The sequence below is a fragment of the Ctenopharyngodon idella genome, chromosome 11 (genome assembly GCF_019924925.1).
Source record: "Ctenopharyngodon idella isolate HZGC_01 chromosome 11, HZGC01, whole genome shotgun sequence".
In the NCBI taxonomy this organism is placed as follows: domain Eukaryota; kingdom Metazoa; phylum Chordata; class Actinopteri; order Cypriniformes; family Xenocyprididae; genus Ctenopharyngodon; species Ctenopharyngodon idella.
In genome coordinates, this window is record NC_067230.1 from 3268715 (window position 1) to 3295563 (window position 26849).

General features: G+C 36.8%; 1 protein-coding gene across 2 annotated transcripts in view; it reads right to left on the reverse strand.

The window, feature by feature from the left end:
- Nucleotides 1–26849, reverse strand: part of rargb (retinoic acid receptor, gamma b) — a 68009-nt gene continuing 41160 nt past the window's right edge. For both annotated transcript variants that reach the window (XM_051913242.1, XM_051913243.1), the window contains 7 exons: nucleotides 14210–14358; nucleotides 11330–11471; nucleotides 10906–11069; nucleotides 9256–9432; nucleotides 6873–7077; nucleotides 6413–6571; nucleotides 1–5034 (listed from right to left, as the gene is read on the reverse strand). In XM_051913242.1, the coding sequence (XP_051769202.1) occupies nucleotides 4709–5034; nucleotides 6413–6571; nucleotides 6873–7077; nucleotides 9256–9432; nucleotides 10906–11069; nucleotides 11330–11471; nucleotides 14210–14358 (1322 nt within the window). In that variant the 3' untranslated portion in view covers nucleotides 1–4708. The remainder of the gene's footprint in view (nucleotides 5035–6412; nucleotides 6572–6872; nucleotides 7078–9255; nucleotides 9433–10905; nucleotides 11070–11329; nucleotides 11472–14209; nucleotides 14359–26849) is intronic.

Consider the following 26849-nt stretch of genomic DNA (forward strand, 5'->3'; position numbering starts at 1 on the left):
TATGATGAGGAATTTCTTTATAAAATCATAACATTTGAAAAACATACAGAAAATGTATTTTAAAAAAAAAGAAGAAGAAGATGAAGGCCAGACATGATATGGACATCATTTAAAGTCATCAATACCACTTGTATCTTTGTCTTAAGGATTTTCATTTGGATGTACAGTAATTAATAGATTCTTGTAACAGTTTCCATGAGAGTTGTGCAAGGCGACCGGAACGTTTCTGCAAGGCACATAACTGAGAGGAATATTAAGTACAATGAAACACAAAATTACATTTGGGAGAATACAAACAAATGTTAAATGCTATTATATTTAAAAAGAAGTGTTGTTAAGAAACGGATTGTTTTTACAAGAAATAACACATCTAGGCTGCTTTCATAACACGTTAATTAGAGCACAAACATAGATCATTTTGTAAAATTAAAAATGTGCATTAAAACACAAACATGTTTGTGTATTCTCCTTAGCAAATGACCCACCATGTTTCCTATGATTCAAAACCCAAAAGAGAAAAAAAATCACAAATAAAGTTACAAATTTAGCAACAAATAATGCAAATGAACAAACAGGTAATATACACATATTCCAAGCCACCACAAAAATCATTCTTCATCAAGGAAAAAAAATGACCTCTACTGCAATAAATGACAAAACACAAGCACAAAAGGTAAACACTGTTTAAGAGCGAAAAAGAAGAGAAATAAAAGTCTCACATGTTAAATCCAATATCTCTCGTTTAATTTACAAAACAGACATTGAGTCTGAAAAAACAATTCAAATGCACAAAACAATAATATCCTGCGGCCTTTTTGAATTACACTTTGCCATGGACTGCTACATTTATACATTTGTCAAAATTAAACTGACACTGAAGGGTTAATGCATTTCTAAGGACTTTTATCATATTTTCAGAAATATGGCTGTGTTCCCTTGGTTATTAAAATGTGAACATGCACACCATATGTGGACACGTGTACATGCCTAAACTTGAACTGCAAATTTGGCTTTGGTCTGAAAATGGAAGTAGAAGAGATCAAATCAGAGTACCACTGTTTTCTGCTGCAGGTCATATTTACCCTGTCACGCATCCGGATCAGTGCATTTACATGAAGCTGCTAGACTCTATGATCACTGCAGATTTATCCAGCACACTATGTGGTAATCATGCGTTCGTTTTGGTCCGCAAACTATACATCTATGGAAATTATCTCATTTTGTTGTCTAACCACAGTTGAGTATTGGCTGATCATTACGTTGGTGGTACATAAAGAAATACTCTTCCACACTCAATAGAGACACAATCATGGGAGCGGTCAAAAACCCAGTTCATAACATGCACCACTGATTACAGATAAAACAAAAATGTAACAAGACAAGGATAAATAAGTAATAAATAAAAGAACATGTATAGCCTATAATGTGTATGTTTATGTGTGAAAATATTTAAAGAGGCAATATTGTAAAAAAAAAAAAAAAAAAAAAAGTTGAAAAGACTGAGATGTCCTCTTGATGTATTCAAATAAAATAGTTTGCATTGACACAAAGATAGAAAGATACAAGTAGAAAGAAGATATCTTTACAGTTTTAGCAAATAGTATACATGCTTTCAATCTTAAACCGTATGGCTCTATCCCCAATATCTTACAGAAGCTTATGACTTTGTTTTGGTAACACTGTTCAGTCATGTAAGGAGGTATAACGTTGTTATCAGCGGCACGCACAGACCTCAACAGGGACGGAAGGATGAAAAAGGACTTTTCTATTATTCTCCTTAACTTTCTATTCTCTCATACATCATCAGTAACACCCTACTCTGTGATCTCTCACCAACAAATAAGTACTATGCATGTTTTTGGACATGAACCGTGGTAATACCATGGTATTCTGTAAAGATCCTTGGATTATGTAAATACCATGGTATATTTAGTATGTTATAGTTGGTTCTTATGGTTTTTAAAAGTGTTTTTTTTGTTTTAACAAAAAGCTAAATCTTTGGTTGAGTTAGACAACTCTTCAGTTTTTGTATTTTTTTGTATTTTTTTTTTCCTTTGGTAGGGTATTCTGTGAGAGACTACATTTTTATAATGATGTTGATCATTCTAACCGACTGATGTAATCTAAAATCCAGTTTTATTTAATTCATTTTTATATATTATTGTGACAAAGAGCTATTAACTCTTTCCTCGACAGTGTTTTTTAAAGACCCCCTGTGGTGAAAATCAAGTTTTTAATGTTGTTTGTATGTTTATGTGGTGTTTTTAATATGCTTTAAGACAAACCATGTGCAAATTCATCATTCAACACCATTGCTGAGTATTTTCTCTTTAAAACTGCCCTGAAAAAAGGACAGTTTCAAACCCGCGGTTTGAAATCACTGATGTCACAAACTACCTTGTAACCAATCACGTCAATGTGCCGACGGGCTTTAGCATATCATTAACAGTGAACTAGCAAGGGAGTCTTGAGAGAAGCCAGGTTATCCCAGTATAGTTTTCTGCTGATATGAAAAATCGTGTAGATTTAGCAATATGGCGGGTGTATGATGTATATTACGAAGTTATGACAAACTATATGCCTTTCTTCACTGATGTTCTGAGTTAACGCGTTTGTAAGGAAACTGATTGTTAGAAGGCAGCTGTCTGACTTGCGAACGGGAACATGGTTTGTGTAACATTAGCAACACATAATTAGCTGTTTGATAACTTAGTCAAGAAAAGTTAATCATATTAATTACGGTTATGTGTCTGATGTTGTAAAGAGCGATACCGTTGTGCAGCGTTTACCTCGGTAAGTTGACCGAGTGGATCTGTTAAAATGCGTGAGCGAGTGGAGGCGGGGCTAATTTGCATATTCATTGATCTGTGTATATTAAATGAGGCAAGGGTGTACAGTTAAATTAAAGCTATTTTAAGGCATGAATATTTTATCTTTTTACAGGAAAAAAATTTTTAAATATGTCATTTTGGTGATCAAAGATGAGTTTTAAGGGATACAATTACTGACTACAGCGGGACTTTTAAAAAAAGCCAGCATTTTTGATAATTTTCACAAAAATTTCATGGCCCTTAGAATATTTTGTTGTATGAATATCTGAGCATGCTATATAACAAAAGAAAGAACAACTTTTAAACAAACAAACAAAAAACTATGCTTCATGCATTTTTTTTTTTTTTTTTTTTTTTTTTTTTGTCAACACTTGAATGTGGGTAAGTTTCATAAATAAAAAAAAATCTACATTTTGAACAAAAAGCTGAGAAAATCGTGTTTTTTGTTGTTGTTGTTGTTTGCTTTTTTCAAAGACTACAACATGCACAAGCAATGCTTTTATCACTTGTTTCTGGTTCTTTTTTGCCTGTGTTTTGATCTGGACATTCTATCTTTCAGAAGAAGCACCCCCTGCCATATAATAGTGAAAACACGGAGAGCCGGAAAATTCCGTCAATGGCGGGGAAAAGTTAAAGAAGTTTCTTGAAGCCACTCTGATCTATGTAGGGAAAACTTCGCTTAACTAGCATTTTTTTCCCCTACAACCTACAAAGGAACATTTTTGACATGGTTATGGGATTGAACAGAATCGCTTGTGCACGCCACTGCTCATATATGCTCGGCTCATTTTTGACACATTACTATAGAGTTCTTACATTTTACAACATATCAGTGTATTATTGCTTTTAATACCTAATCACAGAACTCTTCTAGATCCCAGAGTAAAATGTTACATTTCAGCTTTTAATGTTACTTTTTGAGTAATGATACAGTATAGCTAAAGATCAAATAGTGCATGCATGCTCTGATCTATGAGACTTGTCACCTTTGGTCCTTTAATTGCCCTGAGTGAAAGGTTTTATTTGTAATAATGTAATAAATGTGATGTATTCTGACAAGCTAATGTTATAAATCTAAATCTAAAAATTTAATTTTAAATTCAAAATATCAATCTAAAAATTTATTTAATCTTCTAATGCCCAAAAACCCTAAAATTTGTATAAATGTCAAATTCAGATGTAGAGTATGGCTGTAGGATAACATGTTGGAGTGTTTAGTAAAAAGCATGTACTCAAAAACACATAAAAACACTGAAAGAAGCATAGAGTTGTTGAAAAGTATGCATATACAAGATGTAATATAACTGAGACAATGCAACATCAAGAGTACAAAGTTATGCAGTAAATGTATGTCTTGAAAAAAAGGTTTTTAGACCATTGAATCAGTCGTTTATGTGGTTATTTGTAGTTTTTCTCTTTTCTCATTGATCAGTTCTGATTATGCATCCATTTACAGTTGTGAAAAAAAATTTTCCCTTAGAGAACAAGACTTTGGGATGCATTCTCAAATATTTGGCATCTCCAAATGTAGTACAAAATACGCATATACCAAGTAACTTCCAGATATGGCACAATGGCTTATCTTTCTCTGGTCTTGCACTCTTTTTTTTTTAAATTTCTCTCTCTATTCAGTTAGAGAAACACTGTCTGAAGTAACAGTGTTGTCATGTTCTTAAGGATGTCATTTTTAGCTGAGGGAAATTAGATGTGCAAAGTTGTGCATGTTTATTTGTGTCATATAAAGTCATTATGGGAAACGATGCCGTTTGTTTGACTGAATGATGGAAAATTGTATCAACTGATCAGGTGTCTAAAATACAATGTCGGCCGCTGTTGTCTGTATGTATCAGACCCGCATACATACTGTCCTCCAGCGGTCACTGCGCTCTTCCTGTCGCACTCTTTCTAGCTCCACCCATGTCCACTTGCAGGAGTCCCCATTCCTCATCCTCACTGTCCCCTGCTCTGTCTCGTCCCTCCTCCGCACACTCATCCTCCTCATCTTCTTCATCCTCCAGGGTGGATTCCTCGTCCCTCTCGCGTTTGATGGCCTGGATGGCGGGAGGCGGCAGGGGGGCGGCAGCTGCACTGTCTTTAGAGTCAGAGTTCTCCTCAAAGGCCTCCGGGTTCTCCAGCATCTCTCTGATCAGAGGAGGCATCGGGCCTGGGATCTCCATCTTCAGAGTGATGGCTCGCTCCGCTCCTGAACAGATACACACAAGCATGATCGACTTTATGTTTCAAGGTTTTAATCTTTTCATTTAGGTCCATATTTTACATATTTATCATGAGCTTGTGGTAGAGTTTACAGCAATTAGTCAGGTAGTACGACTAGTGGACTCTTTTCACATTTCTGTGATCCTTGGAAGTTGTCATAGTTGGGTAAACTTCTATTGTGGTGAATGAAACTACATCAAATATATTTTTGGTCCCACCCAGTTACCCAGTAACTACTATGTACTTGAAGAAAATTAATTGTTTTTTACAATGTGCTTATTGTGTTGAAGATGTATTACAAAACACTTGTGCTGCTATTGAGGTGGATACAGGTAAGGTTAGGACAGGTTTGGTGGGATGGGTTGGTTTAAGCAAACAAAGCACTTCATAAAATTGAGGTTAAACCACTGGATTGGATTACTTCAATGATGTCTTTACTACCTTTCTGGGCCTTGAAAGTGGTAGTTGCATAGACTGTCAATGGAAGAACAGAAAGCTCTCAGATTTCATTAAAAGTATCTTCATCTGTGTTCCGAAGATAAACGAATGTCCAGCTCTGTTTACACCTGGAATTAAGATGCATTTTGGTCGATCGGTTCACAAGTGGATAAGGTGTAAACGGGGTCTAAAACGTTTTGAGCTTATCCACTTTCGACCCCTTCCAAAGGTAGTAGAAACGCATTCAACCGGATTGCTTTCTTAGTGTAAACGCTCATGTGGACAAATGTGTTCGAACAGCCACATAAGACCACCTACTCTCCGCCTACTGACCTAACGTGTAAACATTATGGGAAGCGCGCTAGCCAGATGGGATTTAAACTTTGTCGCTTGAAGACCCAAGTTTGGTTTGAAGAAGAAAAACGTACCAAGCACAATGTTCTCTCACCATTCCTGATTTCTAACACACACTCAGAACGTTCGGCGTGATCTTGCGGCTGTCAGAGCAGAAACGAAAGCTGATGCTCTCTGTATGTTTTTCCATCGTCTCCTCTTACATTCATATGTAAATTGTGCGAGCTTATTTCGTCCATTAGATCGAAAGATCTGAAAAAAGCGCATACATTTACCCACCCATAGGCCCTCCTCGAAGAAATCAGGACAGAAGTGGTTAAAAGTGACGGATTAAAACACCAGGTGCAAACAGGTATGTGTCTCCCTCGTCTACTTGTGATCCAATCGACCAAAACGCATCTTAATACCTACTAACCCTTTAATAACTCTCAAATTGCATTATCACAGTCTGTGATAAGGGTCCGCTGGCGCTGTCAAGCGCACTTTAAACATATCACAATGTAAAGTTCCACGACTTTTCCTCACTGAGTTAACCACATTGTCCAAACCGTACAGACATTAACAATACCTACCTTTAGTACTGATGCCTCGGAGGTCAGTAACCTTCATCAACATCCGTGGGAACATGTGAGGTTTGTTGGGGCGTCGGCGGCGAGCGTAGATCTTTAATGCCTCTAGCAGAGGCTCCTGTAGCTGATCCACCCGATGAGGCTCCTCCAGGTCCATGCGGTCTATTCGTTCAACCAGTCAGAGAAAGGCAGGACATGTCAATCAGAGTTTGACAACAACAGAAGGAATAAACCAAACATGGAATCAAAATAAAAGAAACAGAACAACCGGAGCAGCTACTACTGAAGGTGCAAAGATTAATATAGCACTCAAGAGATTAAATAAACACTCACTCACTCAAAAGATTTTCACTATAACAATTATACATTGTTAACCCAATTTAAAGTTTCCCCATGCAATTACATTTCTATCCATAAAGTGTTGAAGAAATAAAGTAAATAATACATTGAGCGATAGCAGTACCTCCGCAGATGAGGCAGATGGCGCTAAGGAGCCCTGTCTCTGTGTCGTCCATCTCCAGAGGCAGGAGCTGCCCAGCGAAAGCAAACACCAGGTCTGTGAGTGGACCAAAACCAGCGTTGTGCATCTGTGTTCTGTTGAGGGTCAGCCCATCCGAGAAGGTCATAGTGTCCTGCTCTGGAGTGTAGCGAGTACAAATCCGCAACATCTGCAGGAAACAAAGCATTAAGACAAAGTGAATTATATGAAGTTGAAGCTGACAATAAAGAAATACATATACACTACAGTATATGGACAAAAGTATTGGGACCCAGGAACTTTAAAGGGATAGTTCACCCAAAAATGAAAACTATCCCATGATTTACCCACTCAGAGTTATATTAAAATATATCCTGGCTCTTCCAAGCTTGATAATGGTAGTGAAAGGGGCGTGAGATTGCATCCATCCATCATAAAAGTAATCCATACGGCTCCAGTGGGTTAATAAAGGCCTTCTAAAGCGAAGCAATGGGTTTTTGTATGAAAAATATCACTATAATAACTAGCTTCCATCAGACAGCCGTACGCATTGATTTGTGGTGTAAGAGTAACCCCTGACCCGATGCATGACATATTGACTAACGCTGAAGCTCAGAGGATAGAGCAAAACAAAACACTAGTCACGAGTTAGAAGTCTGAGAATTTTTAAACAGAAAGGTCAGAAGATTTTGATATAAGAGAAGAGGAGCTTGAGTTTGTTGCCCAGCCCTATTTGTTTGAACCGTGAGAGCCGTCTAAGCTTACAATACTCCAACATCCTACGTCGGGTCAGTGGTCACTCTTTTGGCGTAAATCGATGCGTATGGCCATCTGCTGGAAGCTAGTTATTATAGTATATAAATATGGATCATATGGATATAAATATGGAAGTTTTAAATATTGATATTTTTCTTACAAAAACCCATCACATCACTTCAGAAGGCTTTATTAAACCCCTGGAGTTGTTTGGATTACTTTTATGATGGATGGATGCACTTTTTTGGGCTTCAAATTCTCATGCCCCATTCACTACCATTATCAAGCTTGGAAGAGCAAGGATATATTAATATAACTCTGACTGTGTTCGTATGAAAGAAGATAGTCATATAAACCTAGGATGGCTTATTATCATGGGATAATTTTCATTTTTATCCCTTTAATGACTCATGTTTCTGAGGGAATTTTTGCCCATTCATCCAGTAGAGTATTTGTGAGGTCAGGCACTGATGTTGGCTGAGAAGGCCTGGCTCGCAATCTCCTTTCCAGTTCATGCCAAAGGTGTTTGATGAGGTTGAGGTCAGGGCTCAGTGCGGGCCAGTCATCTTCCATGCCAAACTCAACCAACCATGTCTTTATGGACCTTGCTTTGTGCACTGGGGCACAGTCATGCTGGGATAGAAAAAGGCCTTCCCCAAACTGTTCCCACAAAGTTGGAAGCATAGCATTGTCCAAAATGTCTTGGTATGTTGAAGCATTAAGATTCCTTCACTGAAAGCGTGATTCGTCACTCCACAGAACATGTTTCCACCACTCCAGAGTCCAGTTGTGGCATGCTTTACACCACTCTATCCAATGCTTGGCATTGTGGCACTAGGACTTGGTGATGTGAGGCTTGCATGCAGCTGCCGGCCATGGAAACCCACTCCATGAAGCTCCCGCCGCACAGTTTCTGTGCTGATATCAATGCCAGTGGAAGTTTGTAACTCTTCAGCTACAGAATGAGCAGAGCATTAGCACTTTTACGCACCATGTGCCTCAGCACTCGGTGACCGGTTCACTCTGTGACTTTATGTGGTCATCCTCTTCGTGGCTGAGTTACTGCTGTTCATTTCCACTTTCCAATAATACCACTTACTGTTGAATATCTAGCAGTGATGATATTTCACAAACTGAGTTACTGCAAAGGTGGCATCCTATCACAGTACCATGCTTGAATTCACTTTGCTCTTCAGAATGCCCCATTTTTTCACAAATGTTTGTAAATGCAGACTGCATGGCTAGGTGCTTGATTTTATACACCTGTGGCAACAGGTCTGATTGAAAAACCTCAATTCTGTAATGAAGAGGTGTGTCCCAATACTTTTGTCCATGTGGTGTATATGAAGGGGCATAATGTGTATTGTGTAAAATTGTATTTTCAGAATCCTGCACCATGTGCAGTGACTTACAATGTTTGCATCTAAACAAAAAAACTTTTAAAATCATGCATGCTATCCACTTCCACTGTGCTACATCTAGCTGTTTTTGAATGGAAGAATGAGTCTTGTTTCTACTACCCCTAAAAAATTACACCGAACATTAAAATGAGACAACTTTGTTGTTTATTCTAGGTTGTTAATTAAACTTATATAGCTTTTGTTGTATTTACCAGTATGTCAAGGCAGGCAGATTTCAGTAAGGTGATCTGGTCTGCAATGGTGAGTGAAGTAAAACCTGGCAGACGTTTGGCGAACTCCACAATCTTTATAATGCACTTTGTAGAGAGCTCACTGAACTTATCCCACAGTCCAAGATCCAGCTGAACCCTGTGATCCGCACTGGAGTTCTGAAACAGAGAGAAAAACAGGAAAACTTTGAGAATGCATTTCCATACAGTTTAACCAATAGTTCTGTCATGACAACTCTCGGAGTGTTTGGCATGGTAATGGGTATGACAATGTAGATGTGTTTGGTCTTGGCAGAAAAGATCTGCTACGCTGCTGCTGCTTTATTGCTGCTGCTGCTGCTGCAGAGCAAGTACGGAACTTGCTACTGCCAATACATACACGACACGCTGCTGTGAGCAAGTAAGATATGCTGCTGCTGTACAATATAGCGTACATGAATAACCCATAGCAGATCTATACAGGTGGAGCTGGGGAAGGTGGAGGGTTTCTGAAGCACGCTGCACTGCTAAGGCAAATGCTAACTCATGTATTTAAAGATTGAGCACGCAAGCTCATTGGCTACTAATACAGCAGGAACCAATCATCTGTGTCCTATAGATAGTGATGTGATTATGAGCAGGTTGAGTTAAAGGACCTATTAGCCTGCCCAATAGAGTTTCATGCCAGAACTTTATATTAGTCCTTGTTAAATCACGGAAAGCAAATTCAGAAAAACAGATGAAAGTCAGTGTGTGTGTGGTTGTACAGCAGCAGTGATGGCAGTAGGAGATTTACAGCAGATGAACGGGGCCCCAGTTTGCTGCTTTTGCCACTTTTAATGCTTTCAGTGTTACTATTCACACTTCAGTTTTGACTAGCCAGTTGAAAATTTTCACTATTAATAATTCACAATGCAGATATCAGTAATGTGATTCGGACTAATAATTCACATGGAAGAAAACTACGACGCAATTTTGATTAATGAAAATCCAGGCTCATATTTCCATAATTCACAAGTTTCATTTATTTTTTTAATTTAGATTTTAATTTGAACTAGTAATAATTTAGTTTAAGACCTGTCCAGCTGCAATTATGTCTAGTCATAATAGCATATAGATATTACAAAATCATTTATTACTGGAAAAAAAAAAGATATATATTGGCACTGAGTGTAACTCAAACTATTTAAGAAGCGTTTATAGCCGCAACCATACATATTAGTTTTATATTTCCTATAGATAGATGGATAGACAGATGTTTACATGTTATCAGTTGGTTTGCAAATGTTCTGAGTAGTAACAGTTAAACTGCAGATATCTGTAATGGAAATTATGACTAGTCAAAACACCATTTTGAGTCTAGTTTTAACAAGCCAAAAAGGAAATATTACTAGTAAAATTGTAATTAAGTCTAGTCAAAACAAGATTGTAGATTAATTGGGGGATGTCTCTTTCATCTGTCCCTTAAAAAGAAACCACTCTTTATGTTTGCTGGGGTTCAACGGATGCATAATGTTATGAAATATTTTACACTGGTGCGGAGCATTTGCATGATCTCACCCAGACCTGCACAGCCCGGCTCATGCCAGTGTTTATTTAGCTGACAGACAGAAGGAGGTGTGTGAGTACGAAGTGTGGGAGCTCAGGACTCACAGTCGTGTATTTTCCGAGCTGACAGAGCGAAGGGAAGGTTTCCCTGTGCGCTTTGCTGACTTTGTTAACCAGTTCTTCCAGTTCTCCACTCAGCTCGTAGCTTTCTGGAAGAACCACCTCCTCTTTTACATCCTTCTTTTTCTTATTCCTGTCGTTCCGCACCGCTAAAAGAAGAAGAAGAACACAAAATTATATATGTAGATATATGAGTGTTCAAACACAAACTTAATACAAAAGAAAAAGATGTTGGAACAGTTAATCTCGAGGTGACTCTTGGAGTTGAGTGCAGTTTCTTGTGGGTTTTATTTATGCCAAGACATTTTTTGAGAAAACTGTTCACACAATCATAGACTTGTGAATTCATACAGCTGTTTGTGAACTGAGAACAGTATAGTTGGTGATGTATAACTGCTCTGAGCTTTACCTTCCTTAGACATGCCAACCTCAAAGCACTTCTGCAGTCGGCAGTACTGACAGCGGTTGCGTGTCACCTTGTTGATCTGGCAGTTTTTGTCTCTGTGGCAGGTGTACACCATGTTCTTCTGGATACTGCGACGGAAAAACCCCTGATATAGAGAAGAGAAAGAGAGAGAAACACAAAAATATAAGTATTCAACTATAAAATTAAATCTTTTGTGATTTCATGAAGTTAAGGTCATGAAAATTACTCAAAATCTTATGTATAATAGTGACCAGATTTTATAAACTTCAACAGAGCAATCAGCAGAGGGCACTATAGACGCGTGAATGAAATTAAAATTCTTGAACTTGACAGTAACACTAGGTGGCAGCACTCAAACCATGACCTTTGTTACTGTTATGCATGTGCTGTTATAATTCAATTACAATGTAATATAATGATGCTTCAGGGTATGCTGTATTTGCCACAAATATTTTTGCCAATACGGGATTCAAACATAATTAACTGTTTCAGGTTTTGATTTGTGTATGTGTCCTTTATTTTTAAGTGCATTTTAATATTGATCTAATCAAAAATCATGTTTTTTTTAAACCTGTATTACTGATTGCAGACCTTTTTTTTACTAGAACATAAAAAAAATATGATGCATGTTTTAAAAAGACATCACAATAAGCCTTAAAGTCTTAAATATTTATCTTTATTTATAGTAAGTAAACTAAATTAAACTTTGACTAACAAAATGTTTTTAGTTTTATTATTAGTGAAAATTCTTCTGTCATATTTGAGCTCATTTAGCTTTAGTTAATGGTGAAATTAAGTTGTAAAAAGCCAAAGAATGATTATATTGACCTACATTAATTAACATTTTGGCTTATGTATAAAGAAAATATATTGAACGGTTAGTTCACCCAAAAATGAAAATTCTGTCATTAATTACTCACCCTTATGTCGTTCCACACCCGTAAGACCTTCGTTCATCTTCGGAACACAAATTAAGATATTTTTCATAAAATCCAATGGCTCAGTGAGGCCTGCATCGCCAACAATAACACTCCCTTTTTCAATGCCCATAAAGCTACTAAAGACATATTTAAAACAGTTCATGTGACTACAGTGGTTCAACTTTAATGTTATGAAGGGATGAGAATACTTTTTGTACAGCAAAAAAACAAAATGACTTTATTCAACAATATCTAGTGATGGGCGATCTCAAAACACTGCTTCATGAAGCTTCGAAGCTTTACGAATCTTTTGTTTCAAATCAGTAGTTCAGAGTCACGTAAACCATTGAAATTTCAGTAACACTTTAGAATACTCTTTCTTACTCACTGCGTAACTAATAAGGAATTACTGAAGAACTAATAGGTAATTCTTCATTAACACTTAAGTCACTACTGTTAACTGCTAAGGAAGATGTGTTAACTAATCAGTAATAGAATTTTATAGTTATGTTAAGTAACAGTTAGCTAATCAATGACTAATTAATTCTGCCATACCTCCTGAAGAACTACTATTAATTATCTACTAATTAATGTTCAAGAAATATAACTATGAAGTAACTACTAATGAACAGAAAATTACTTATTTTCAAAATTATTTGAGTAAAATTACAACTACTTTGTACTACTTTGTTACAGTCCACCACTTATTATTATTATTATGGAAAATAAATATGCATTTGTATGCTGCATAATGTACTGCACTCCCTAAAAGACTCATTACTACAAATTGTTCAGAAGTGTTTGCCTGTATGGTGATTAACTACTTTGTGCGCATGTTCTGTAAGAAATCAGCTTTGGAAAGGAACCCCACCCCCACTGCCTTGCCATAACTATCCACAACTTACCACAGATATAAAAATGTTTTATTTATTTACCCAAACGCTGGGATGAGGCTGTTGAACTTCTGATTCTAAAATGTTTGTTAAACGAGTTTAACATGTAAGTATTGTATACATGTTAAAACGGAATAAAATATTATGTATTAAGAAATGTTCTCATCTGAAATAAAAGAAGATATCGTGTAAACTAGTGGTTGTGTTGTGTATTTTACAAAGGTTTTTAGATTATTACGTTAATAGTGTTTTTTTCAGAGTGTAAGTTTGATTTGAGTCATGTGGTAATTATTCATTAATTACTAATGGGTTCTTTAAATCTTCACTTTATAATACTGTTTCAGGTTCTAAGTAGGCTAATTCCTGCAGAATTATCTAATAATTATTTATTTATTACTAATGGGTTCCTTAAATCTTCACTTTAGAATACTGTTTCAGGTTCTAAGTAGGCTAATTCCTGCAGAATTTTCTAATAATTCTTTATTAATTACAAATGGGTTCCCTGTATTTTCACTTTAGAATACCGTTTCAGGCTCTAAGTAATTCCTGCAGAATTATTTGATAATTCTTCATTAATTACTAATAGGTTCCCTGCATTATGTCTTTAGTAGCTTTCTGGGCATTTGAAAGTGTTAATTATCTTGCTGTCAATGGAGGCCTCACTGAGCCATCAGATTTTATCAAAAATATCCAACTTTGTGTTCTGAAGATGAACGAAGGTCTTACTGGTGTGGAACGATATGAGGGTGAGTAATTAATGACAGCATTTTTTTAGAGTTGATCCAAAGTATCATTTTTTTCAGTGGGGTTCTATATATATGACTCAATAACTCTTTATGCCATAAAGGTCCTACTGGAGGAGAAAAGTTTATTTTTTTCTAGCTACAAGCTGTTTAATTCATAAAATTTAATTACAACTAAAAATTAATTCAAACAAAATTAATTCAAACTAAATCCATAAAATGAACCCCTAAAAAGTTCTATATATGAAGCGCCTGACAGAAGCCTTTAAGGTTCTATATAGAATCTTCTCTTCTAAGAGTGCGTACCTTGCAGCCCTCACAAGAGCTGACTCCGTAATGATAGCCAGAAGATTTGTCCTGGCACACAAAGCAGGGTTTATAGACACGAGGAGGAGGGGGTGGAGAAGGAGAACTGGGAATCATCTCCTCTGAGCTTGTGCTCTGGGTCTCCACCGCTGCAGAGATCAGGAAGAAAAAGAGAAGATATTTAGAGGTGATTACTAAGACAAGAATCTCTATTGGTTTTTTAAATCCTCAACCCCTACAGGCAAGTTTTGAACTGGCAAACATCACTTCACCACTCTTCAAAAATGTTAAAATCTATCTTACTTTTTAAACAACAAAGCCACTTTCACTCCCTGTTCTCACAACATATTTTTGAGATTGAGCCTGTGGCTTGGCAAAATTGGTTTATGATGCACTCTTGATTTTATATCATTATTTGATGCATCATCAAAAATAATGAGTTGAATTGAGATGGGTTGCCATTTTAAAGAATATTAAAGAGTATCCATTATGCCTTTTTTCCATGTTCATCTCTCTTTAGTGTGTAATGTTGCTGTTTGATCATGAAAAAGCCCTTCCAGCGGGAGTTATTCTCTATATCAGTGTCACTGCTTCTGAACTACCTGAAACGCCTCCATTGTAGTCTTGAGTCACATTATTCCTCATTTAAATAATTCATATGCAGAATAAAGGGGCGGGGCCTTTTTTAGTTAGTTAGTATTGTGTTAAAACTGGCGGTTATGGTAAGGGGCGGGACATTTCCCAAACACACTTGAAGCGCTTGACCAATCACAACACACTGCTCTAGCCGGCCAATCAGAGCACATTGTGGGAGGGGCTTTATAGAGACAGGAACTAAACAGGGGTGCGTTCCTCATACAACAACGTAACTCGCTGCTTCATGCATCATTTAAAAAATCAACTAGATAGTCACGACTGTTTCCCGAAACTGTATTGTCACAAATTTGTCATTTAACCACGTTGGTTAATGATGTCATGCAGTTGGTGGAGTAATAACTTCTTTAAATTAATCAGTTTGAGATCGAATTAATGCTAGATTTTTTGCTATAAATTACGAACATGGCATCTGAGGACTAATTCTCATTTTTCTCAGTTATTTTGCTGTATTTCCAGATTCAATCATAGGCTCGTTCTTACGTACTAGATCATGTACACACATGCACACTCTTCAAAAATGGTGCTTTAAATCTCTTGACAAACTAACAGATATAAAAGATATTTGTATATATTCAAAATAAAAGATATAGATTGTACTGAATGTCAGCTTGCTTATTTTGCTCAAGATGAGGATTTATTAAGTCCACATGTCATAAAAACAAGAAACTATGTTTCTAACCACAGATCAAAAGCTGCCGCTCCAACCACACAAGTTTGTGATTCGGTTAGCAAATGTTTGTTGGAACTATGGTTTCGGGAAACACAGACTCGTTGAACTGTGCTGATAATGACAAAACTTGCAAAGTTTTCTAACGATGCTTTTGGGGAATGACACCCCAGAGCATTACTGACAAACTGGGAAGACAGGAGCTGCAACAATGTCAAATATGGGAAAAGTAATGTGTTTTTGAACATTCAAACATGAAAACCTGTTCCAGTAGAGCCCAAAAACAAAATGAAGACTTTAAAAATGTGCACAATATGAGAATAAGAATGAATGAAGTTGTCAAATGCATTAGGAAGCCTCTGCCCAGGGGTCAGAGCTCAAAGACAAATATTATGAGAGCACATTGAGGGGCAGAGCTGCTGAAAGAGAAGAGAGATGAAAAAAATGAACTAACAGGACTGATGAATGAATAGTATCACTTCACAATATGGTCTCATTTATTAACATTAGTTAAAGGATTAGTTCACTTCAGAATTAAAATTTCCTGATAATTTACTCACCCCCATGTCATCCAAGATGTTTGTGTCTTTCTTTCTTCAGTCGAAAAGAAATTAAGGGCGCATCGCAGAGCAATGTAAGACGAGCATTTGTGGTTAAAAGTATATAATTTTTTTTTTTTTTTTAGAAAATGACTGATCGTTTCTCTAGAAAAGACCCTTATTCCTCATCTTGGATCGAGTAGAGCCCTTTGAAGCTGCACTGAAACTGACATTTGGACCTTCAACCCGTTGAACCCCAGTGAAGTCCACTATATGGAGAAAAATCCCAGAATGTTTTCCTCAAAAACCTTCATTTCTTTTTGACTGAAGAAAGAAAGACATGAACATCTTGGATGACATGGGGGTGAGTAAATGATCAGGAAATTTTAATTCTGAAGAGAACTAATCCTTTAATGTATTAACTAACATGAACTAATAGCGAGCTATGTTATAGTTAATAAAAATACAATTGGTCATTGTTTGTTCATGTTATTCACAGTGCGTAAAGAAATGCTTTAGAATTACTGTTCATTGTTAGTTAATGTTGTAGCAATGTTAACAAATGAAACCTTTTTGTATAGTGTTAATGGATGAATTAATAACATGCTTTGACTGACACCTCAGCATGTGTTCAACTTGCTGTCACGCACCCAAATGGTCCCACAGTCAGATTCATAAACATGCTGGAAAGCAGCCATACAGACGCAAACATATAATATAACACGGTCTACCCAATTTAAACACCACCGTGTGAATCCAGCGTTTACATATTTTGTGTAAGTTCACACTATCGCTCGGTTCAACTTTCACCTCTAGACACCCTTTCCCCCCTCATGCTCTTGTTTCCTGGACCCTAAATTCCTCAGGCCTGGATGACTGGCTTTTTACTAGAGGTCCAGTCTCAAGATCACCCGTAAAGCCTGTCTGTGGTCTGACCGAGGCCTGAGGCCTGCATGACCGGCACTTTATTGCCAGTGAGTCCTCTTGGCCAGCCATTCACACCAGCAGCAGCTGTCCCCTCACTCTCCACTTGTAAAAAATGAGAGAAAAACAGCTAAAACAGGGCAGATTTTATGGCCCACAGAGGCCTTCATCCCTTCCTCCTACTGAATGGAGTGAATCCCCCAAATGTGCCTCTCATTTTCTCTTTCTTCTCCTCCCTCTGTCCCTCCACGGGCACCGTTTAACAAGAGCAAAACGAGAGAAGGTATAGATGAGAAATCTCATAAAAACCAGGGGGGTGGGGGGAGACAAATGAAGAATGCGTGAGAGAGGGTGAGTTTCACTTTGACCTTGGCTTTGACAGCAGCTTTGGCTTTTCAAGACATGAACGTGAACCGAGAGTCACACAAACGCTGCCAATGATCTAATCGCAAACTCAGCTGAGATAAAATATGCTGCATTGATGATGTGACATTTGGCAAACTATGAAAGGACATTTCATTTCCAAACAGCATGGAAATCTGTGCTAGAGACATTCCAAAGTCACAACCCAGTTTTTTTTTGTTAACAGCAGATATTTAAACTTCAAAATATATGGACTTTAGTTCGGGTATAGACGCCATATTTAATTTGACTGGAATGAAAACAAAGCTGTGAAAGGAAGAAGTGTAATGCATTCAATGGACTGAATTCATGAAGAAAAAGAACATTTCTGTGTAAATTGTTCATACTCGTGCATAAACAGATGCATACATGAATAAATATATACTTATGCTATCATTTAAAAGAAATTAATACATTTATTTAGCAAGAATGCATTAAATTGATCAAAATTGACAGTAAAGACTTTTATATTGTTACAATAAAAATATTTTTTTCTCAAATAAATGTTATTCTTTTGAAGTTTCTATTCACCTGAGAATCCCACAAAATGTATCAAAAAATGTATCATGGCTTCCACAAAAATCTGAAGCAGCACAACTGTTTTCAACATCGATAATAATCATAAATGTTTCTTGAGCGGCATATCAGCATATTACACTGAATAAAACTACTCAGCACGTTGGTCAAACATTTAACCCAAACACTGGGTTTGTCCATTTTCAAACCAACTTAGGTTGTTTTTAACCCAGCATTTTTTAGAGCGTAGAATGATTTCTGAAGGATCATGTGACACTGAAGACTGGAGTAATGATGCTGAAAATTCAGCTTTAATCACATGAATAAATTACAGTTTAAAATGTTTTCACATAGAAACAGTTATTGCAATAATATTTCACAATATTACTGTTTACACTGCAAAATTGCACATTTGTGAACAGAAATTCATTGTTCTTGTTTCATTAAAAAAATAGAAATACTGAAAATTTCAGTGGAAAACAAACAATAAACATTAGTTGTTTAAATAAATTAAACATGATCTAAGACCTTAAGATTGTAGGACATACTGAACAGGCCAATTCCTCACAGTCTCGTTTAAATATGACCTGCTTAATGACTTACTGAAGTATTATAGTCTATTGTGTAACTTGTAGAACATATTTTCTTACAATAAAAGAGGGTGTTCACACAGGACATTCTTGTGTTCACATACAGACGGAATGGAACATAATGCAAGGTCACAAGACACGTTTTAAAAGTTGAACTAATTTTAACTTGACACACCATCTTAAAAAAAAGCCATAATCATGGTACACAAAGCTGAAAAGACATTTGTCTGATGCATGTGTATATTATTGTGCATTATGCAGTGGGTTATTGGCTCAAATACTGATATTGTGTTTTTTTCTCTTTGGATTTTGTGTGGTTCTGTCTTGCATATTAAGACCTCTAGGTTTCTGGAATGCTGACAGACGTAGTTCTTACACATAATGTTCTGTGAAACACAAGGTCGGGGGTGATGGGCAGTGAGTGGGTGAGAACGCAACCTGATCACTGTGTTTATGTAGTAACTTAGGCTGAATTGGCTTTATGTGTTTATATGGCAGCAATGCTTGAGTGACACAGTGCGGTTCTGAAAACATCAGCCCCTTTTGTGCTGGAGGAGTGGAAACCTGGCGCCACCAGAGAAATGACTGACAGACATAAAGGGGAAGAAAGAAGGAAAGCTATTCTGTTCCCATTCCGTTTTCTGTCTTTGTTATATTTGACATGCTATTTATGACTTGTTGAGAATACATGAAATAGTCTATAGTCGGTTTTGAAGTAAAGCAGGTGGAGTGTTCAGAAGACATTATTATTGTCTGAAATGGCACTTGACAGCATAAGCAGATTTCAGAACAAACAAAAAATTAACTTAAACTGGAATGAATTTTATAGACTTTCTTCCATTAAAGTGCCCCTATTATGCTAATTTAAAGGTTCCTTATTTTGTTTTGGCGTCTTCTACAACAGGTTTACATGCATCCAAGTTCAAAAAAACACTTTGGGCCCTATCATAAACCCGGCGCAAGTGTTTTTTGCTAGTTTCAGCCCAAGGCAGTTATAATTTTCACGACCCGCACCAAGTTGTTTAAATAGCAAATGCATTTGCGCCCATTTGTGCGCCCATGGGCGTGCTGGTCTAAAAAACGAGGTGTGTTCAGGCGCATTGTTGGCGTGTTGCTAATTTGAGGCAACAGAAATAGACTGCGTCATTGACCAACTGAAACCTGGTCTAAAGTCAGTGGCGCAATATTTGTTCTGTTATTTAAAGAGCGTGTTAGTAATATGCGCCTATATGCACGCACACACACAGAGACGCGCAAGCAGCACAAACATGCCAAATATTAAAAATAAAAGGATCACAATGTAAAAGATTATTATTGTGTGCATAAAGATAAAACTGCTTTGGTGGAATCCGGCTGGTCTGCTCACGCACTTTAACCTCGCGCATGAGCAGATCCGTCTCTTCGCTAGAGAAGCGTTCAGTTTTTCCGCTTGCAAATCCCACCACGTAAATAGTGAATCCGCCATGGCGCGAGTGCAACTGGCTTTTAAAGGGAATGGGAGATGACACTCTGATTGGTTAATTGGCCATTACGCCCAAAACACACCCATTACTTATTAAGAGAATAGGGACAACCCTTTTGGACCATGCTCCAGGCGCGCCAAACATTTTTCCCGTTGTTAAACTAGCAAAAGTGGATTCGGACACGCCCTAAGTGCACTTGCGCCGTGCGCTTTAGACCATGTACTGAGATCGTTAAAATAGGGCCCTATAATTTTCTCAAACAGTAATGATGGCGTCGGTTTTACCGTATCAATCTCATCAAAGTGGATTTGCTTTGGCAGCAGAAAAGAGCGTCTTCTCGACATGAACAACACGAACCAAACTCTTCCAGTCTTAGATACAACTACAGTGTTTGAGGGCGGGGCAAAGAAGATGCTGTTCAGCCAATGAAAACCATAGACGGGCATTATGCAAATTAGTTACAAACCTACATAGGTTCAGCAGGAAGTGAGACTGGAATTACCGACGACTTGTTTTAGCAGTTCAGAATCGAGACAAAAACTCCATTTATCTTTGAAACTCTGCAGACCTTTTACATTCACAAACAGCTCTATTACACACTACATGAAAGGTAATATCTCAAAAAAGCATAATAGGGGCCATTTAAAGGACTTGATTACAAGCAAAGAAAACGATTCATTTGTTATGATTGTATTTTTAAGTGGTCTTAGCCCACAATTCTGCACATTACTGTATGTCCGCACTGTTTAGACAACAAACACAGTGAAAGGTGATGCAGGTTTTATCAGTAAAAGAGTTGAGGACTTCAGCATGACAATCCAGGTTCTCTCTGTTGGCTCAGACTGCAGGGAAGAGCTGACAGAAACACTGATTTAATCCGTGTCTTTCAGCAAACTCAGCAACACTATCAGGTGAGCACAGTCTCTCTAACATCATCAGAAACAAGCACACTGTCACTCTATAGAGAAGCATCACGTAATGCAACATCTGCTCAAGACATTTTACTACATTTTAGTATATTTGTTCAAATTTTCGGAAAAATTCCAGTCAGTACAAAGATTTGTTCATAAGTGAAAAGGTTTACAGTTTCAATATGTTGCGTCAGTGTCCATCCAAACATACAAAAATGTATGTGTACACATTACATACATGTATAAATGGCCTAGTTTTACCAGTAGGTGATGAATTTATGGTGCATTATTTGTGATTTGTGTTCCTGATAAACTTCACTGTGTCTTGAATTTATCATCGTTTCTTTGTTCTTCTCATTTCTCAGTCCATCTCTTCCTCTCTCGTGTTCCTGTAATCATTTCATATATGCCAAATGTATGTCTTGCTTGCACTTTATTTAACAGTATGTGTACTTACAGTGTACTTTTTTCACAAAGTAGGCTACTGAGTAGGTAACTATATAGGTTAGGTTTAGGTTTAAGGGTAGGTTCAGTGTTAGTACCTAGTTATCACTCAGTTATTGTAATATAGTGCACTCTAAAAACTGCCGGGTTAAAAACAACCCAAGTTGGGTTGAAAATGGACAAACCCAGCGTTTGGGTTAAATGTTTGCCCAACCTTTAACTCAACTATTGTTTAAAAATTACTGTATTAGTTGCTTAAAATGAACCCAAAGTATGTTGGAAATTAACATGTATTTATATGTATAATAAATGAACATTTTAAGTTGAATGAATATTAATTAATTAATTAATTTATTAAACTGCTTATTAATAAATGTTCACCTTTTGATTATTATTGTTATTGCCTCCAGTAATTATGTGTCTGATTTTTAATTTCCAACCTATTTTAGGTTCATTTTAAGCCAGCCATATAGTCATTTTTAAACAATAGTTGGGTTAAATAAAACTACCCAGCATGTTAGGCAAATATTTAACCCAACCGCTGGGTCCATTTTCAACCCAAATTGGGTTGTTTTTAACTCAGCATTTTTTAGTGTGTATGTACATGCGTAAAAGGACTGTAAAATAAAGTGCTACCCATGTCATAATGAATGTACCGGCACACACACACAAAAAAGGATGTTGTTTTTAAAGCACACAGAAAAAATGAAAAATGAATTGCAAAATCGCACATTTGTCATGTATATCCAATATATTTTGGAACCAAACACACATAATGGTTTGCAGACTGAGGGCAGAGATGAATGCCTCTTTCATTTCTTCTGCGTGGTTGTTCTGTATGTGTGGATGGATTGAACTGCATGATTGAGTCACAAAAAGCTACAAAAGGAGTTCATGAAGCTCTTCATGTTCTAAATTCCAATATGGAGCAAAAGCAAATTAGTGCATCAAAAACAGATTTTAAGTGAACACAAAAATATTATATAGGAATGTTGAAGAGAACTTGAAAGAACATCTAAGAATAGTCAGTTGTGTGGGTATGGATACATCAGACGTTAAACAGATCTCTAGTTCTTTTCTTACTTTTTTGTCTGGGAAAAAAATGCCTTTGTAAGACAACAGTATTTGTCTTGACTCCTTTTTTAGTCAAATGCTGACACCATCGGTTTTACAGGCTTTCTGCATGTTGTTAGATTTTGTAACATCTCACCAACTTTCGACTTACTGAGAAATTTAACAGGTTGGGTCAATTCAAGTTTGCTTCCAAAACTTAATGCTTGGACTTGGACGGCTGTTATATGCTGTAAATTCCAACGTTTCTGAACATTTGATATGGGATAGGTGCATTAAAACATTATTCGATTCAGGACTGTAATAGTTATAATAGTGTAACAGCTTATTAGTTTAAAAAAACATAATCTGCTATTGCTGAATGACATTGTCCGAAATTCAGCAGCAGTTGAGCTATTCTATTTTTAAGTATCACTTTGACGAGAACGTTCACTGTTCTTTGCTGGTGGAATGATCTTCATCTCTGACATCATTCAACACCTAAAAATTAATCTCTTCTATGCTTTCACAATTTCTTAGTCCCTTCCTGTTTTTTTTACTTGTACTATTGATGTTGTAAACTTTTGTATTACTAGCACTTCTCGTGTTATTGCCTCTTTAAGTTGAATCGCTTGTTGTATTCCTCATTTGTAAGTCGCTTTGGATAAAAGCATCTGCTAAATGAATAATTGTTGCTCAAACTGCTTCTGCAATAAGTCTCATTACTTTCATGCATGTTTGAAATATTAATACTGTTATTAATTAATTATTACTCATAATCACTGTGTGTGCACTTAGATATACTTTTGGAATAAAACTTGGCATCAGATTGTTTTAGGGGTAAGGTTTAGATCAGGGTTATGCATCCATTCATGCATTTTTCAAAGCGCTTGTCCTCTGTAGGGTCACGGGGTGCTGCAGTCTCTCGGGCCACAGGTGGAGAAACACCCTGAACCGATGACCAGTCTATCACAGGGCAACACACACAGACATACACACATTCACATTTACGGACGATTTAGTGCCTCCAATTTACCCATTCAGCAAGTCTTTGTACTGCGAGGGAAACCGGAGCACCCAAGACTCACACACACATGCACACAGACTTTTCCCTGTCCTGGCATGTCACCATTTTGAAAATAACACCCTCAAATATTTCAAAACACATAATGCTCATGCCTGTGGACTGAGCCGATTCTTGTTTTCACATTCACAAGAGACACACATAACAAAGGCCACAGTCTTTTGCAAGACTAAAAGCTCATTTAATCCTCTAACAAGCTGTGCTCGAGTCAAACCTGTGTGAAACTACATACTAAACGTGCTAATACACACAACGCCTGTGACTGCTGTGACCTGCTCTGTCTGCATATGACCAGACTGAGAGCATGAATACAGTTGGATATTAATACACTGAGGATATGATCAATAAGTAATGACAACATATTTTTTTCTATTACTTTAACTCATCAAAATAATTTAACCTTTTTTCTTAGGTTATACAAGATTCAACTATAGGCCAAAAAAAAAAAAAGAGTTGAAATGACTTGTACAGCCAATTTCATTTAAGGCACCAACTAAACTTAAGTTTTTTAAGTTGAAATTATATTAAACTTATTTACTTTTTTTAAATAAGTTTAATATAATTTAAGTTGACACGACTTTTACAACCAAGTTGATTATACTTAAAGATTTAAGGCAGCAAAAGTTGAAAGTTGAAATAGGTGAAAAAACAAAAAGAAAGCAGTCCATCAGACCTGATCTGGCACACACACACATTTAAATCTATTATTTAACCAATATAAAGTCATTACTGTTCATTATTCATCAGCTGATAAATACGTAGACAAGTTTGATTAATTCAGTGGTAAGTCTGAGTGAAGAAGAACGAAACATCAGAATTTATCCCTCTGCGACTGTTATTAAATAGAAGCATTTTTTTAAAGACATTTCTAGATTGCAGATATCTTTTCTATGGACTTTATTGTTTGGTTGAAGCACCAGGAATTGCTGGAAGAGCAACGTGATTATTTTATTTTGGATTAATATATACAGAGAAATGTCATTGTCCATCTCAATACATTTTAGGCTATACAGATGTTTACAGAAATCTCAATAAATCAGCTTATGATTAAAATTAAAAGGAAAATTGAAAAATAGTGGTTTTATAATACCAATAGACAAATGGTAATCACTGAAATAAAAATTGCCAAGCAACCAACTTTACAATTTTTGGAACACTTGAAACGCAATTACCCAGAAATAAAAGTGAAAACTACAGACCTTCTAGCATTAAAAGTAGTGCTGTCAAAAGTACCAGTACCAAAGTTGATACTGAAATGTTAAAAATGTGATGATACCAGTATTTCCCCCTAGCATTTTGAGTGCTGTTGAGCGGATTCTTAAACACCTCTGATTGGCCATTGCGTTCATGCGTTCATCAGCAGATCCATCTATCAGCGGCTATATTAGTGATCCACTGATAGATGATTGCTTTCAAACGCTCCCGTCTATATCTGTGTAAGCGCTTGGTGAAGAGCATCAAAGATTTCTGTTTACAACATGCTATTGAAGCGCTGATCATTGTAGCCATTGTATCTGTTGAGTGCGTGAACACAATGGCCAATCAGAGGTGTTTAAGTTAGTCAGAAACCTCTCAACAGTGCTAAAAATGCTAGGAGGAAATGCTGGTATCATCACATTTTTAAAATTTCTGTGGTTTCAAAGTCGGTACTTTTGACAACACTAATTAAAAGACATTTTGTTCTACATTAGCATCCTAAAACTAGGTTGTACATGTAATAAAGTCAGATATGCAATTTTGCTCTGTGCTGATCGAATAAGGATTGACTATATCAGTGAAAGTAAACCATGGTTTCAGAAAAGTATCAGTTGATGAAAGAACAACTTTGCTTAAACTTTTACTAGCATCTCCTGCACACATGGACCAACACATGTCCTGTTGGGATGAAGGTAGACTGGTAAAACAGGAGCTGTCTTTCTTAGAAGCAAGTTGTTAAACTTGGATTGCCCCGTTCATTCACCTGCAAGCATACAAAGCTTTCTTCTTTATAGTACCTCATAAACTGACCCTTTTTATTTAGCCTTTTCAGGATGAAGCTGAGTCAACATTTGGCCACCCCCTGCCCAGCCACCTTCAAGATTATTACACCAACCGAAAGACTAAAAACTGGTTCCTAACCAGAACCCACACAGAACCCATCACACCCCGACAAGAACTGAACTTCATACATGAACTTCAGCCTGACAAAACATCGCAATTTCTTTAAAAACAACACTGAATTGCGGTCAAAGAGTATGATGAAGAATCTCAATGCATCCATGTTAGTTCAGCAGTGTTAGCAAACCAAATCACTTTGCATTTAGTAACAAAGCTAAGAACAACTTGGCCTTGAAGAGTTTGCTGATGTGAAGGTCTACAAAACATCCAGCCGTAACCAATAATCAATAGAAGAAACTAAACTTACATCTAATGTATCAACCGAAGCACGCAGACACTAGAACTAAGAGATATTAACAACATTTTAAAAACAGAGACAGAGCAGTCGGTCTACAGCAACAGATCCTAAGGGTAATGAACTAGCAAAAGCGAACAAGTTCAAGTTTAGATGGAGAGGTATGACTCTGAGACCTCAGCTGCTGCTCATCTGCTTCAAAAGGGGTGAGAAGAGACATCAGACCATTGTAAAAGGATTCATTGTGGGGTAGGCCTTGTTGTGGGGTGCAATTTTCTCAAGCAGTCAGTCTGGCTATAAAATGGCATTACAGCATAGGGGCAAATTCCAGCAGGGGGATGTGAAATCCACTCAGGCGGACATAGAATAAGACACAGACACATTTGCACGGGCTGTGATTCATTTGTCTAAATACAGCTCTTGTTTCTGTACTTTCCTTTCTAGTTCCCTGAGTATGCTTTAAACTTGATGCTAGAGTCAATGCTGCGTGAGTTATTTCTTCATTGAAATATGTAATGAATTCCAAATGATTGGACAAAGATGAAGACAACAGGAAGGGTACTGAATATTTTTCCTCTACCAGGTGCACTGAGATAATTACATGTCTTATATGTCTTAGACAATTCAGTAAAAACAGTAATTCAGGATAAACCAACAGAATGAAGAACTTGTTGTGAATCAGTGAAGTCTGAATCCTCTTCAAAACTGTGACATTTCAGTTCAGCTATTTAATATCAACTTATGAATGTTCTAAATAACTCGGATCTCATCATGTGGCATTTAAATGTCATTACAAATATGTAGCATTTCCATATTAAATGAACATGCCAATGGACTTTCCTTTGATTATAAAGAGGCAAAAGAAAAAACCCTAATGATCCCCTTCTCTTCTGGTCTTGGTCTCCATGGGCTCCCTAATCCTTTAATTGAGTTCATTGTATTCATAATTGAATAATTAAAGACATCCATTAAGGTCAAAATGGAGTGATGCTGAGCACACA